Source organism: Echinops telfairi, unplaced genomic scaffold, assembly GCF_000313985.2.
Source record: "Echinops telfairi isolate 266 unplaced genomic scaffold, ASM31398v2 ScPeMD7_443;HRSCAF=831, whole genome shotgun sequence".
NCBI classification, from domain to species: domain Eukaryota; kingdom Metazoa; phylum Chordata; class Mammalia; order Afrosoricida; family Tenrecidae; genus Echinops; species Echinops telfairi.
Genome location: NW_022104341.1, coordinates 85,427,299 through 85,439,773, shown reverse-complemented (window position 1 = coordinate 85,439,773; position 12,475 = coordinate 85,427,299). Strand labels below are relative to the sequence as shown.

Here is a 12,475-nt window from a genome sequence, read left to right as displayed (position 1 = left end):
GATGGGTTCAGCTATCAGGCATCAGAAGACCCAAAACAAACAATTATATCAATGCAAACAAGAGGGTTGGAATGGACACCCAAATCCCATCTGTATAAAATTGGATATCCCTCACAGAAGGGTCACAAGGAAGAGACAAGCCAGCCAGGGTACAGTATAGCACTGATGAAATATACAACATTCCACGAGTTCCTTAATGCTTCCTCTTTCCCCCCCCCCACCCCCACTATCAAGACCCCAATTCTACCTTATAAATCTGGCTAGACCAGAGCATATACACTGGTACAGATAAGAGTTCTCAACACAAGGAATCCAGTACAGATAAGCCCCTCAGGAACAGTAATGGGAGTAGGGACACCTTAAGGGTAGGGGAAAGGTGGGGGTAGAAAGAGGGAACTGATTGCGATGATCAATATATAACCCCCTTTGAGGGGGATGAACAACAGAAATGGTGAAATGAGACAGTGAATGGTGTAAGATAAAAAATAACAATAATGTATCATGTTTATTGAAAGTTCACAAGGGTGAGAGGGTGGGGGGTGGAGGGAGAAAAAGACGAGCTGATACCAAGGGCTCAAGTAGAAAGGAAATGATGATGGCAACATATGTACAAATGTGCTTGATAAAATTGATGTATGGATTGTGATAAGAGCAGTAAAAGCCCCCAATAAAATTATTTATTAAAATAGTTTTTAAAAATCATTTTAGTGAGGGCTCTTACAGCTCTTATCACAATGCATACATCAATTGTATCAAGCACATTTGTACATATGTTGTCATCACCATTTTCAAAACATTTTCTTTCTACTTGAGATTTTGGTATCAGCTCATTTTCACCCTCCCCTACCCTCCCTCATGAACTCTAGATAATTTATAATTTTTTTTCATGTCTTGCACTGACCGTTGTTTCCCTTTACCCACTTTTCTGTTGTTTGTCCCCCTGGGAGGGGGTTATATGTAGATCGTTGTGATCAGTTCCCCTTTTCTTCCCCCACTTTTACCTTTACCCTCCTGGTATCGCTACTCTCATTATTGGCCCTGAGGGGTTTATCTGGCCTGGATTCCCTGTGTTGTGAGCACTTATCTGTAGCAGTGTACATGCTCTGGGGTCTAGCCAGATTTGTAAGGTAGAATTAGGGTCATGATTGTGGGGGGAGGAAGCATTAAAGAACTAGAGGAAAGTTGTATGTTTCATCGGTGCTATACTGCACCACCAATTGTCTTCAGATGGATAGGCTTTGGGTCTCCACACCACCCTCCCCTTCATTCACATCGATGTGATTTTTTTTTCTGGGTCTTTGACGCCTGATACTTGATCCCATTGACACTTCATGATCACACAGGTTGGTATACTTCTTCCGTGTGGGCTTTGTTGCTTCTCAGCTAGATGAGCACTTGTTTATCTTCAAGCCTTTAAGACCCCAGATGCTGTAGCTTTTGATAGCCAGGCAACATCAGCTTTCTTCACCACATTTGCTTATGCATCCATTTTGTTTTCAGCGATCGTGTTGGGAAGGTGAGTATCACAGAATGCCAGATTATTAGAACAAAGTTTTCTTGCATTGAGGGAATACTTGAGTAGAGGCCCAATGTCTGTCTGCTGCCTTAATACTTAATATATAAGTATATGTGCATAGATCTATTTCCCTATCGTTATATATAAATATATTTACATATGCACATACCTGTATTTAGACCTCTATAAATGTTCTTTACCTTCTAGTTCTTTCCTCTATTTTCTTTTACTTTCCTCTTATCCCACTATCATGTTCTACCTCCATTCGGGTTTCAGTAATTCCACTCAACTACATTGCCCTTGATCAAGTCCCACCAGGTATCCTACTCCCTCCTTGCCATCAATTTTAGATCACTTGTTGTTCCCTTGAAAAATATTTTTTAAAAGAGCTGTATGAGCTTCCATAAAATGATTTATTAAAAACAACAACAACGGCAAAAAGTCTCTGTTTCAGAGATTTTTTTTAAGCCAAAGCTTTAGTTGGCAAAACTATCAGAGGATTTCAATTCCATGTATATAGGGGTTATGAGAGGTCTCCCTCGATTTTTGATTTTCAGTAAAAATGTGTTTTTAGTGGAGGTTTACAGCTGATTAGGTTTCATTTATCAATTTCTATCTAACCTGTGCAGTGACAGTGCTTGAATGTTCTTCATTCCAAAAGAAATCAGAAAAAAATAGAACAAAGTAAGAATGAGTTAAAAGAGAAAACAAATGATAAGGTGTTAAATTTTAACCTAACTATAACTACAATCATTCACTTTCTGGTGTGGTCTATCAGTGGGCAGGGCTCAATGGTGGCTTATTTCCCATGAGGTCTCTGAAACTGTATTTGGGGTCTTCACTGTCATTCATAACCGTTGGAAACTGGGTGCTCAGAATTTAAGCTCTAATATATTTCCCTCTTCTGATCTTGGATTTTGTTTACATTCTTTGTAATTTTTCCATGTTTGCTTAGCTGTCCCCTCACTTAGACGACTGCTTGTTTTAAGACAAGCATTTAATACCCGAGATGCTGTTCTTTATAATACCTAGCCACCATCTGATAGCTTCACCACACTTTGCTACAGCATCCTGATCTTCAGTGATCCTTTCATGAAGGTACTATTGAGTGAGGTCACATCATAAGAACTGATTGTTCTTAGGTTAGGCTTATAGCTGAGTGAGGCTTCAAAATCCATTCTTATAACTAAGCTGTATGTCTATCGCTGTTCTACTTTAGTGGCAATGGTATCAATTTTTTGAGGAATACTATTAGTGACCTCCATGGAGACTAGTAATTCTAGTAATAGTATTGTTAAACTACCCCCTTTTATGGAATTTAGAATATTGTTGAGATGGGGGAATATTGGTATATAGGAAAGTTTTTAAAATTAGTTACATTGAATGTCCCATTATACATCTTAAAAACTTGACTGAATCCTGCTTAAGGAAACAATGAGGGTTATTGTTCAAAAGCACTCATCCACTATGCAGAACTATGGCTGTAGAACTACAGCATGTATGTTAGGCTGGGTTGTCTAGAGAAGCAAGGCCAGTGGCCCTCATCTATGTATAAGAAATAGCTTAGTATCAAGAAGTAGTCTTACATCAGGAAACCATCCCAGCCCAGTCCAGCTGAAGTCCATGTGTCTGATGCCAACCGGAGCCCTCTTTGGACTCTCGGAGGTGCAGGCCAATGACACAAGAAGGTGAAGCGGGATGCAGAAAGATCACAGACCGGTGGGTGCAGAGTCCTGGGGATCCAAAGACAGTGTAAACATGACAGGGCACCAACAGCTCTCCTTCACGGGGGACCATAAAAACAATGTCAAACATTTTCCCCAAGGGTAAGCTGCCTGCTTGAGTGGGAGATTTTTGTTTAAGTACTAAAAGATTCTACTCAGTCCTATAAACATCACTTTTCCAAAAAAGAGTGTCTCTCTCTTCCGTGATATGAAGGCCCAGATCCATATTCTAATAATAGCTAGATGAAAATTAGCATGCGCTACTTCTCTGCATTCTATTTTTTATGATCATCCTTGAATTATCTTAAACTGTTCTTTCTCTTGACCTAGTCAGAGCCCTGATTGAGCTCTGGTGCAGTCACTGATAAGAAATCTGGGAAATACGTGGAGACCACCAATTTGAACTTCCTGCATAAGACCAAAGCTTGTGGAAACGAAATCACGGGTTGATTTATTAGTTAAATGGATGAATATCGTTGCCAAGACTTTTCTAGGTCTTACAAACTGGTGATAGAGACAAATCAGATATGGGCTCCCCCTCTCTGCAGTCACAGCCTGGTCCTTCCTGTTTGAGAGATGCACTCGCTGCCATAACCTTCCACATGCTCTCATTCATAATCTTCTTCAATGCATCCATTTAGCTTTCATGAGTGCCATCAGGTGCTAGAAGGAATTTGGAAGGAGAGGCCATGTAGATGCACTAGGTTTGGTTGCGGCTCCCCATGCTGCCATGACTTCATTCTGTCACTTTTCCCCACCCTGTCACTTTGAGGAAGGCCCTCTTCACATCCTTGTTCCGGAGGCTGTAGATGATGGGGTTGAGAAAGGCAGAGATGACGTTGTAGAACAGAGCCAGCTTCTTGTCATCCTCTGGAGAGGCCTCGGAGCCAGGTCTCATGTACATGACCATGCATGGTATGGAGAACATGGTGACCACAGTGATGTGGGAGGCACAGGTGGAGAAGGCCTTGATCCTCCCCTGGGTTGAGCGGATCCTCATGATGGCGGCAAAGATGTTGATGTAGACAATGATGATGAGGGAGAGTGGGACCAACAGAAGGATGAAGCCCAGGATGAAGTCTACTTGGTCATTGAGAGAAGTGTCTGCACAAGCCAGCTTTAAGACAGCTGGTACTTCACAGAAGAAGTGGTTTATCTCGTTGGGACCACAATAGGGAAGAATCATAGCGGTGACTGTGTATATGAAGGCACAAGTGATACCCCAGAATCCGCAGAAGGCCACCATTGACCCACATAGCAAAGGATTCATAATGACCTTATATCTGAGAGGATGGCAAATGGCTACATACCTATCATAAGCCATGATTGCAAACAGCCAAGACTCAGTGATGCCCAGCATCAGGAAGATGTACATCTGGGCTACACATCCAATGTAGGAGATGGTCTTTTTCTGGGAAACCATATGCACCAGCATCTGAGGCACTGTGGTGGTGACATATCCCATGTCCAGGATGGAAAGGACAGTGAGGAAAAAATACATGGGTGTGTGGAGGCGAGAGTCCATACGTATCAAAGTGATAATGAGTCCATTGCCTAAAAGGGTGATGAGGTAGAGGAAGAAGAATGCACTAAAGAGGATAATGTTTACTTGTGTGTCGCTGGAGAATCCTAGAAGAATAAACTCATTCAGAAAGCTGTGGTTGCTCCAGAGGAAGTCCTGCATCCTTCTTCTTCTGGAGAGACATAACAGAGACATCACATATGAAGGTGACTGCTTTGATTCTAACAAAACTGTTGTTTGTGTATTTAGGAGTGTCAGATACAAACAGCAGAGGAGTGCATATTAAGGCATCCACAAAGTCGACACTCATAAAGAACTTCTATTTTGTATGAAATGGCATATTAATATTGTGTTGTTTTAAACTCAGTTTATTCTGAAACTCTAAATAATAAATTCCACATTCCAAAACGTAGGACCTACAGAAGAATGGTTTAAATCTGTGCATTGCACTTACTACTTCATGTATGTCATAAAAGGGTTCAAAAAGATCAAGAAAAGAACTGGTAACTTGAGAGTGTGGCGTTGTCTGTGAAACATGCAGACCACGGGGGAAGGATGAGGATGTCTTCATCTCTTTGAAGCTCCTCCCAAATTAGGCTATAGTAGGATTACTTCAAAGGCATGATGGGTACTCTGGGACATAAGAGATAATAGTTATTTGGTGTCTGGATTAAAATCTGTACTACCAGAAAAGCAAACTACCATTTGAAAATAAATTGTACTCTGTGAAAAACTAAAGCCATGTGTTTCTATGGACCAAAAGTGGGTCCTGTGGCTAAGGGGTGAATTTCAATTTCAGATTCTAAGTTTTTATTTAATAGCTGCTACTTATCAGATTTTACCTTGGGAAAATAATTTAATCTCTCTGTGCCTCACCTGCAAAATGAAGGAAATAATAACAAACTACCACTTAAATGCTGTGAGAATTAAATAAATCAATACAAGAAAAACAACAAAAATAATAGCGGTTTGGCATAGCGAACCATTCAATTACGACCACTATTATCATTAACATTTTCCAAGAAAGCCACCAGTTGGGTGTCTTAAAAGATGGAAGGTGAAAATGTACCTCTGGATGCTTAGAAGATGAGAAAGAATTTTAAGAGACGCATTCTCTCTTATCAAGGAAGCCGCAAGCGAAAGACTTTCCAAGATAAAAAGTTTCAGAAAACAAGGGCAGGGATTTTCCAAAGCTTGCATGATTCAGTAAGTAGTGGCAGTTGTTAGCCATGCTGTACAAAACTTGATCTTATCATCATTTTAGCAATAAGGTCAACTATGAAATTACAGAGTCAATGAACCAAATTAGAGAGGTTTCTTTTTTTATGATTGTATTTTTGTATGTAAATTTAATGAAGGCTGAAATTTTCAGTCCTACTATTCTTTTTTCCCCTGCAGCTTTATTGGCACATAAGTTACATATCATATAATTCAATAATTCAATATATATATATTTTTAAAGCTTAACTTTTCAAAGTAAGATGACATCACAAGTCTCGAAAAAGCATTCAAACTTGGGAGTCCAGGACAGATAAATCCCTCAGGACCAATAATGAGAGTGGCAATAGCAGGAGGTAAAGGGAAGGTGGGGGAAGAAAGGGGGAACCAATTACAATGATCTACATATAACCCCCTCCCAGAGAGACAGACAACAGAAAAGTGGGTGAAGGGAGACATTGGTCAGTGTAAGACACGGAAAAAAAAAAAGATAAATTATCAAGGATTCATAAGGGAGGGAGGGTGGGGGTGAGGGAAAATGAGCAAATACCAAGAGCTCAAGTAGAAAGAAAATGTTTTGAAAATGATGATGGCAACATTTGTACAAATGTGCTTGACACAATGGATGGACGTGTGGATGTGATAAGAGCTGTAAGAGCCCCCAATAAAATAATTTTTAAAAAGAGCTGTATGAACTCCCAATAAAATGATTCAAAAATAAAATAAATAAATAAAATAAACCCTCCCCCCACCAAAAAAAAGCATTCAAACTAAATCTCAAAATAAAACTTACCTTTAAAAAGTAATAGGGAAAAAAACTACAGAAGACAAATGGGGCGAGTCATGGAATATATGTAAAATTGGGTATACAAATGGAAAAGAAGTCAACAAGAGCAATAATTATGAGACAATGACCAACAACTTTCCTAAATGAAGGAAAGATATCAACCCACAGAATAAAGATGTTCAATATCCCAAGAAAACCCCAGCATACAGTCTTAAAAGCATCAGAGGGAAAGGATAGATTACTTTCCAATGAGCAATGATAAGACAGACAGCAGATCTTCCAACAGAAACTATAGAAGCCAGAAGAAAATTGAATGCCATCTCTACTATGAACGAGAAAGGGAGGAAAGGATCAAAGAGGGGAGGAAATATTATCACAGCAATTCTGCGATATAGTTGCTATCATGATCTCAGAAAACTCAAGTTTAGATAGATTCAGGGACTTTACCTACCAAGATCGCACCATCTGTAAATGCAAGCTCCAGATTCAAACCTAGGTCTCTCACTCACCATTAGGAGATGAATTCTAGGATCTAGATAAAATATGAATTTCACTCGATTTATTAGATGTGGACCTAACTCAAAAGGCAAGGTGATCTATGAACAGATGTTAGCTACTGGGGAAGATGCAGAGGAAGCTTGCTGAATGATGCCATGAAGCATGGAATAAGCCAAGGGATGTAAGGTAAGACTGCATAGGTAGACAAGGGCAGACTTTCATGCTACGAAACACAGGCTACAGAGAGTGGATTCTATAAAGAGGGTTCAGTGGGGGTGAGAAGGATCCATTAAAGAGCTATGACATCCGATTTTTATGTAGGAATGACAACTCTGACTCTAACTCTCAGAAACTCTCTAATGTGGAGACTAAATTGGAGCGTGATAATGGAAGCTGCTGAAGCTTGTTCAGTCAGGAAAGGATGAGAGTCAGAACCGAGCAGTAATTGTTGACAGGAGAGGCGCATGTTAAACCAAATCCTTAAGTCGGTGGTATCTGTGGGTCATGATAAGTGATGAAAGAGTGGTAGGAAAGAATGAGGCCTCGTGGGATGACTTCCATATCTGGGTCATTGCATGGGTCATGTGCTATTTGTTGAAATGGATAACATGGGGGTGGAAATTTTGAGAAGGAAGCAGAGAGAGATGGTGAGTTTAGTTCAGGACTCAAGGAGCCTGTGAAATGCTGCATCTTTTGGATGCGTGGGTCTAGAGCTGAAATCATTGGAGGGAATGAGATAACTCTGGGGACCTTTATAGAAGGATAAGTAGTTAAAACAGGACCCAGAAAATCCACTTACAGGTTAGTCTTAAGTACAGAATACAGAGAAGAGGGTGGTATTATGAGTTCGCGGAGCGGGAGCAAAAATAAGTGACCCAGAAAAGAATTCTGGAAAGAGGGGGAGCCATCATGATTCAATGTGCAGGCACGTTAAATAAGACGAAGACCAGAAAGTGACTACTTCTTTGGAGACTAAGAGGACTTTGGGAGAATAGTTTCAGTACATGTGAACAGGCTGCAGCTTAACAGAAGGGAATGTGGGCTGGCCTATCAAGAGACTTGGACTGGGTGTAGCGGTGGCATGGGTCCGCAGCTGGAGAGTCAAGACAAAACATAAATTTTTAAGATATGAGAATTACAGCTAGCTTATATGGTAAATCATCAATTAATAGAGAAGGTGCAAATATATGAAGGAGAGAGACTAAATCATGGATCAAGGTTTAATAAAGCACGAGAAGGTGGGATACAGACTATAAGAGAAAGAGCTAGGCTCAAATAAGAAGAAGGGCCGTGTTCCACTATAGCTGAAGTAAGAATTAATATTAACACAAAATATTTGAAATCTCTGTACATATCAAAATTTCAGAACTATAATAAATATATATATTGTTTTATATCAAATATATAGATATCTACATAGTTGACATGAGCACATCAATTAAATATATACATATCAAATATATAAGTAACTGAGTTTTTGTTCTTTGTTTTATTTTGTTTTTCCTTTTTAACATTCTTTATACCTGTTGTGGATGAGTCCTGGTGGCCTGGTGGATTAAGCAATCAGTTGCTAACTACAACGCAGGTGGTTCAAACCCTCCAGCTGTCCCAGGGGAGAAAGATGAGGCTGCCTGCTCCCATAAAGATTCAGTCTCAGAAACCCTGAGGAGCAATTCTATTCTGCGCAATAAGGTCACTGTGAGTCAGAATCATTTGGATGACAGTGAGTTTGGTTGGGTTTATTCCTACCATGAGAAAAATGATTAATATAATGAGCAACCGAATCAAGATTAAGATATTAAACCATTTCACCACAACACAACAGTCTGAAACTAGCCAGTCTCCTGGCTTTAAATACATCTCCCTATTACATCTCCTGCCGAGGCCCTTTCTCTGAACTCCATGTATACAACTGTCTACTTGAAATCTGCCCTGGGATGATTATAAGAATCTCCAACTTATATTAAAAACTAAACTCCTGATTTTTCGACAAGATCCTCCACGATCTAGCTCTTGAGTCTCATCTTCCACTACTGTCCCCTTTGTTCACTTTACAACAACACACTAATATTTTCTACTCTTTCAGTTATTATAGGAGCTGTAGGAGCCCCCAGCAACATGATTTATAAAATATATAAAGTTTCTAAAAATGTATATTTTCACCTAAGAACCTTTGCCACACTATCCACTACTAACAGTTTTATTGGCACATAATTCACATATCACATAATTAAATAGTTCCATCACCACCAAAATCAATTTTAAAGCATTTTATTCTTTCTTGTATTCATTGTTGTTAACTCCCTAGTTCACCAATAAGAAAACATTAATCCAGTTATTGTCTCTATAAATTTACCTATCCTGGATTTCACATACAGAAAAATATACCAAAAATACCCCCACAAACAATGACAAAGTAAAACTGGAAAAAACTCATTCGGAAAGAAAGAAGATATTAAAAACTAAAACAACTTTAAAATGGGTCCAAAAGTTGATCAAACAATAAGGTTAGTTTTAACCTAACGGCATCTGAATTAATCCACTTTCCAATACACTCTGCATGAGAGCCAGGCTGTTCACATCCCTGGTCTATGTTTAAAGAGGGTTCTCCAGAGGCCTAGCTCACCTGTATTTCCCCTACACTTTTTTTTTAGACTGAAATAACTTTAAAATGGATCAAAATTGGAGATCAAATGGTAAGATATCACATTTTAACCTAACTACATCTGTCATAATTGACTTCACAATGCTCTCCATTTGCTAACAAGGCTATTCAAATGCCTCGACTATGGTCAGAGAGGGGTTTGCCAGAGGCTTAATCCATCCATGTGTGGCCCCTGCAAATGGATTTTGGCTTCCAGTGTAATCCATAGCCTTCTGCAAACTGGATGTTCACAATTTAAGCTCTGATACCCTCCTTTGGATTTAGATTATATTATTTACAATGCTTGGATCACACAGGCTGGCGTGCTTCTTCCATGTGAACTTAGTTGAAACCTCACCTACACAGCTGCTTGCCTTAAGACGAGCCTTTAAGACTCCAGACACTATTCTTTGGGATAGTTGGGCACTATCTAGTCTCTTTGCCATACTTTGCTGTAGCACCCATCTCTTCAATTATCTCTTCATTAGGGTAAGCATCCCTGTGATTTCTTTCATCTTATCTCTCCAGGCAAATTATTTCACTTTATTTGAATGCCTACTACATTTTCACTTTTTTAAAAAGATTTTTTTTTTCTCACTGTACTTTCTGAAATACAGTCTTCCTTCCCTGTCTCTTTGCCCTGCTTTTTTGGGGGGGTTGGGGGCTGGGGCTTTGGGAGATGGAGGGTGTGTGTATTTCTTTAAAACTTATCTCTGTAATTGATGATGCCTGTTCACTACAAGTGCTGAGCTACAAAGCGCAAAGTTCAAACCCACCAGCAGCTCCGTGGGAGAAAGAGGGGGCTATCTACTTCCATAAAGATGTATGGCCTTGGAAACCCTCTATAGGTACAGAATGAGTTGGAATCGACAAGATGGCAATGGTTTGGGGTTGGATCGTTTTCTTTTGGGGGGCAGATGTGGCAGAGAGTAGGGGTGGGGGGCCACTCCACCCAGTTTGTTAAGGCAGGAACTTTGTCTTGCTTTCAGATGAGTTTCCAATGTCAGTCGTAGTGGCTGGCATGTAGCAGGAACTCAACAAATATTTGCTGAACTCTGAAAGTTGGTGAGGGAGCCTTAAAATTTGCCCTAGAAAGTATGCTGGCAGAATAACAAAAGGTTATTGACAAATTACCTTTTAATTATTCAGTTAAAACAAAAGCCTCCCCAGTGATATAAGCACGTTTGGATTGTGAAATTTACTATTGGGAAGCATATCAGGGGTGTCTGTGTACATGTTGTGGCATGTAGGGAGATATATTGCAACGGTAGAAGAATAAATTAAAGCAACCCAAGGTATACTCTCCAAATTAATTTAAGTCAGGACCCCAGGGGCAGGTGGGATGGAAGGAGAGAGTTGGCGTCTACCTGCAGTGGTACTTGAAGAGCTGTGTCTAGGAAAATAGATAAGACCCCAAATTTATAATTAAGTGTTATTTTACCAAGAAGACAAGCTATAGATTGACTTTTAAACTGTTCTGACACCTATCATAGACATGAACTTTCCGGAGAAGTAGTGACAGGTTCAAGGAAGAACCCAACTGGCCTTGTGTCAGAAATAGTTACGTCACGGAGGCATCAGCACCAGTACGAGGCAGCTCGGGAAGATCTCCGCAGTGCAGTCCTCCTAGCAGTCCTCCAACCTCTTTATTGCCTAACTGCATTGCCAGCCAGCGCTGCAGCGCTGAGTGATCTCACACGTGTTCCTCACATCCTGTAGCTCCAAACCGTTCCGACCCTCTAGCTCTCTCATGTTCTAACATTAGCTAAGTGCAGTCTGAAAAAATAGCTTTTCCACCCTGACCTGTGTCTGCTCAAGTACCCATAAGAACGTGTAGAATGTACAGCTTGGCCAGAGGATTCTGCCTCCCTCCCCCTCCCCAGGAGGAGAGTCTTAGAGCAATTCTCAATTCCAAGGTGATCCTCCAAATCCCTGAACATTCCTTGCAGGCCTCTTCTAGCTAGTGTTACCCTATCAACCTTTTTTCCCACTTCCCATCAGCCTTCCCCTTTTCTTACCAACCTCCGAGGATCCCACATGATTAGGATGGGGACCTGGGAAAGCCAAACTGCCTCAGTCCCTGACATCATCTCTTCCTCCTTATCAGTGTTTTTGGACAGTAGAGAGAACCCACTGATTATGAACCAGAGACAGGCAAAATAAGGGTGTCCTCAGGGAGGAAGGTTCCTATGCCTGCCCTTACCACTCCTTACCTGCTATTGGGCTCCGTGTGAAGGATAGACCAAGAGTCGGATAAGCTGTCCTTTGAAACTCTACTCCTGGGAGCCCTGATTCCCAGGAGGATAAATCCAACAACTTTTTAATGAGTTTCCTACGGATTTGAATTCCCCAAGTTTTGAGCAATATCTGTGACTCAAGGTTGTGTATGGCCAGATCCCCAACCCACCTACTCCACCCCCTGACTGCGCCCCATGGGCCTCCCTCCCTGCTGTGGTCAAGTCAGTCTTCGGTCTGGCCAGGCCAGGCCATGTTTCCTCCAGGCGAATGACCGATTGCTTGGCGTTGACTCCTAATTAAGGCATATTACCAACTATCTGATTTTTTT

The 12,475-nt window shown here is 40.6% G+C and overlaps 1 protein-coding gene across 1 annotated transcript; it reads right to left on the bottom strand.

The window, feature by feature from the left end:
• Positions 1–3,976: 3,976 nt before the first annotated feature.
• LOC101651131 (olfactory receptor 2A12-like) lies at positions 3,977–4,924 on the bottom strand. Its single transcript, XM_004699703.1, has one exon. It carries the CDS (start codon positions 4,922–4,924, stop codon positions 3,977–3,979), a length of 948 nt encoding a protein of 315 aa, XP_004699760.1.
• Between the last annotated feature and the right edge of the window lie 7,551 nt (positions 4,925–12,475).

Excerpts from the sequence above, each read along its gene's own strand:
- LOC101651131 (XM_004699703.1), bottom strand. The coding sequence starts at position 4,924 with ATGCAGGACTTCCTCTGGAGCAACCACAGCTTTCTGAATGAGTTTATT.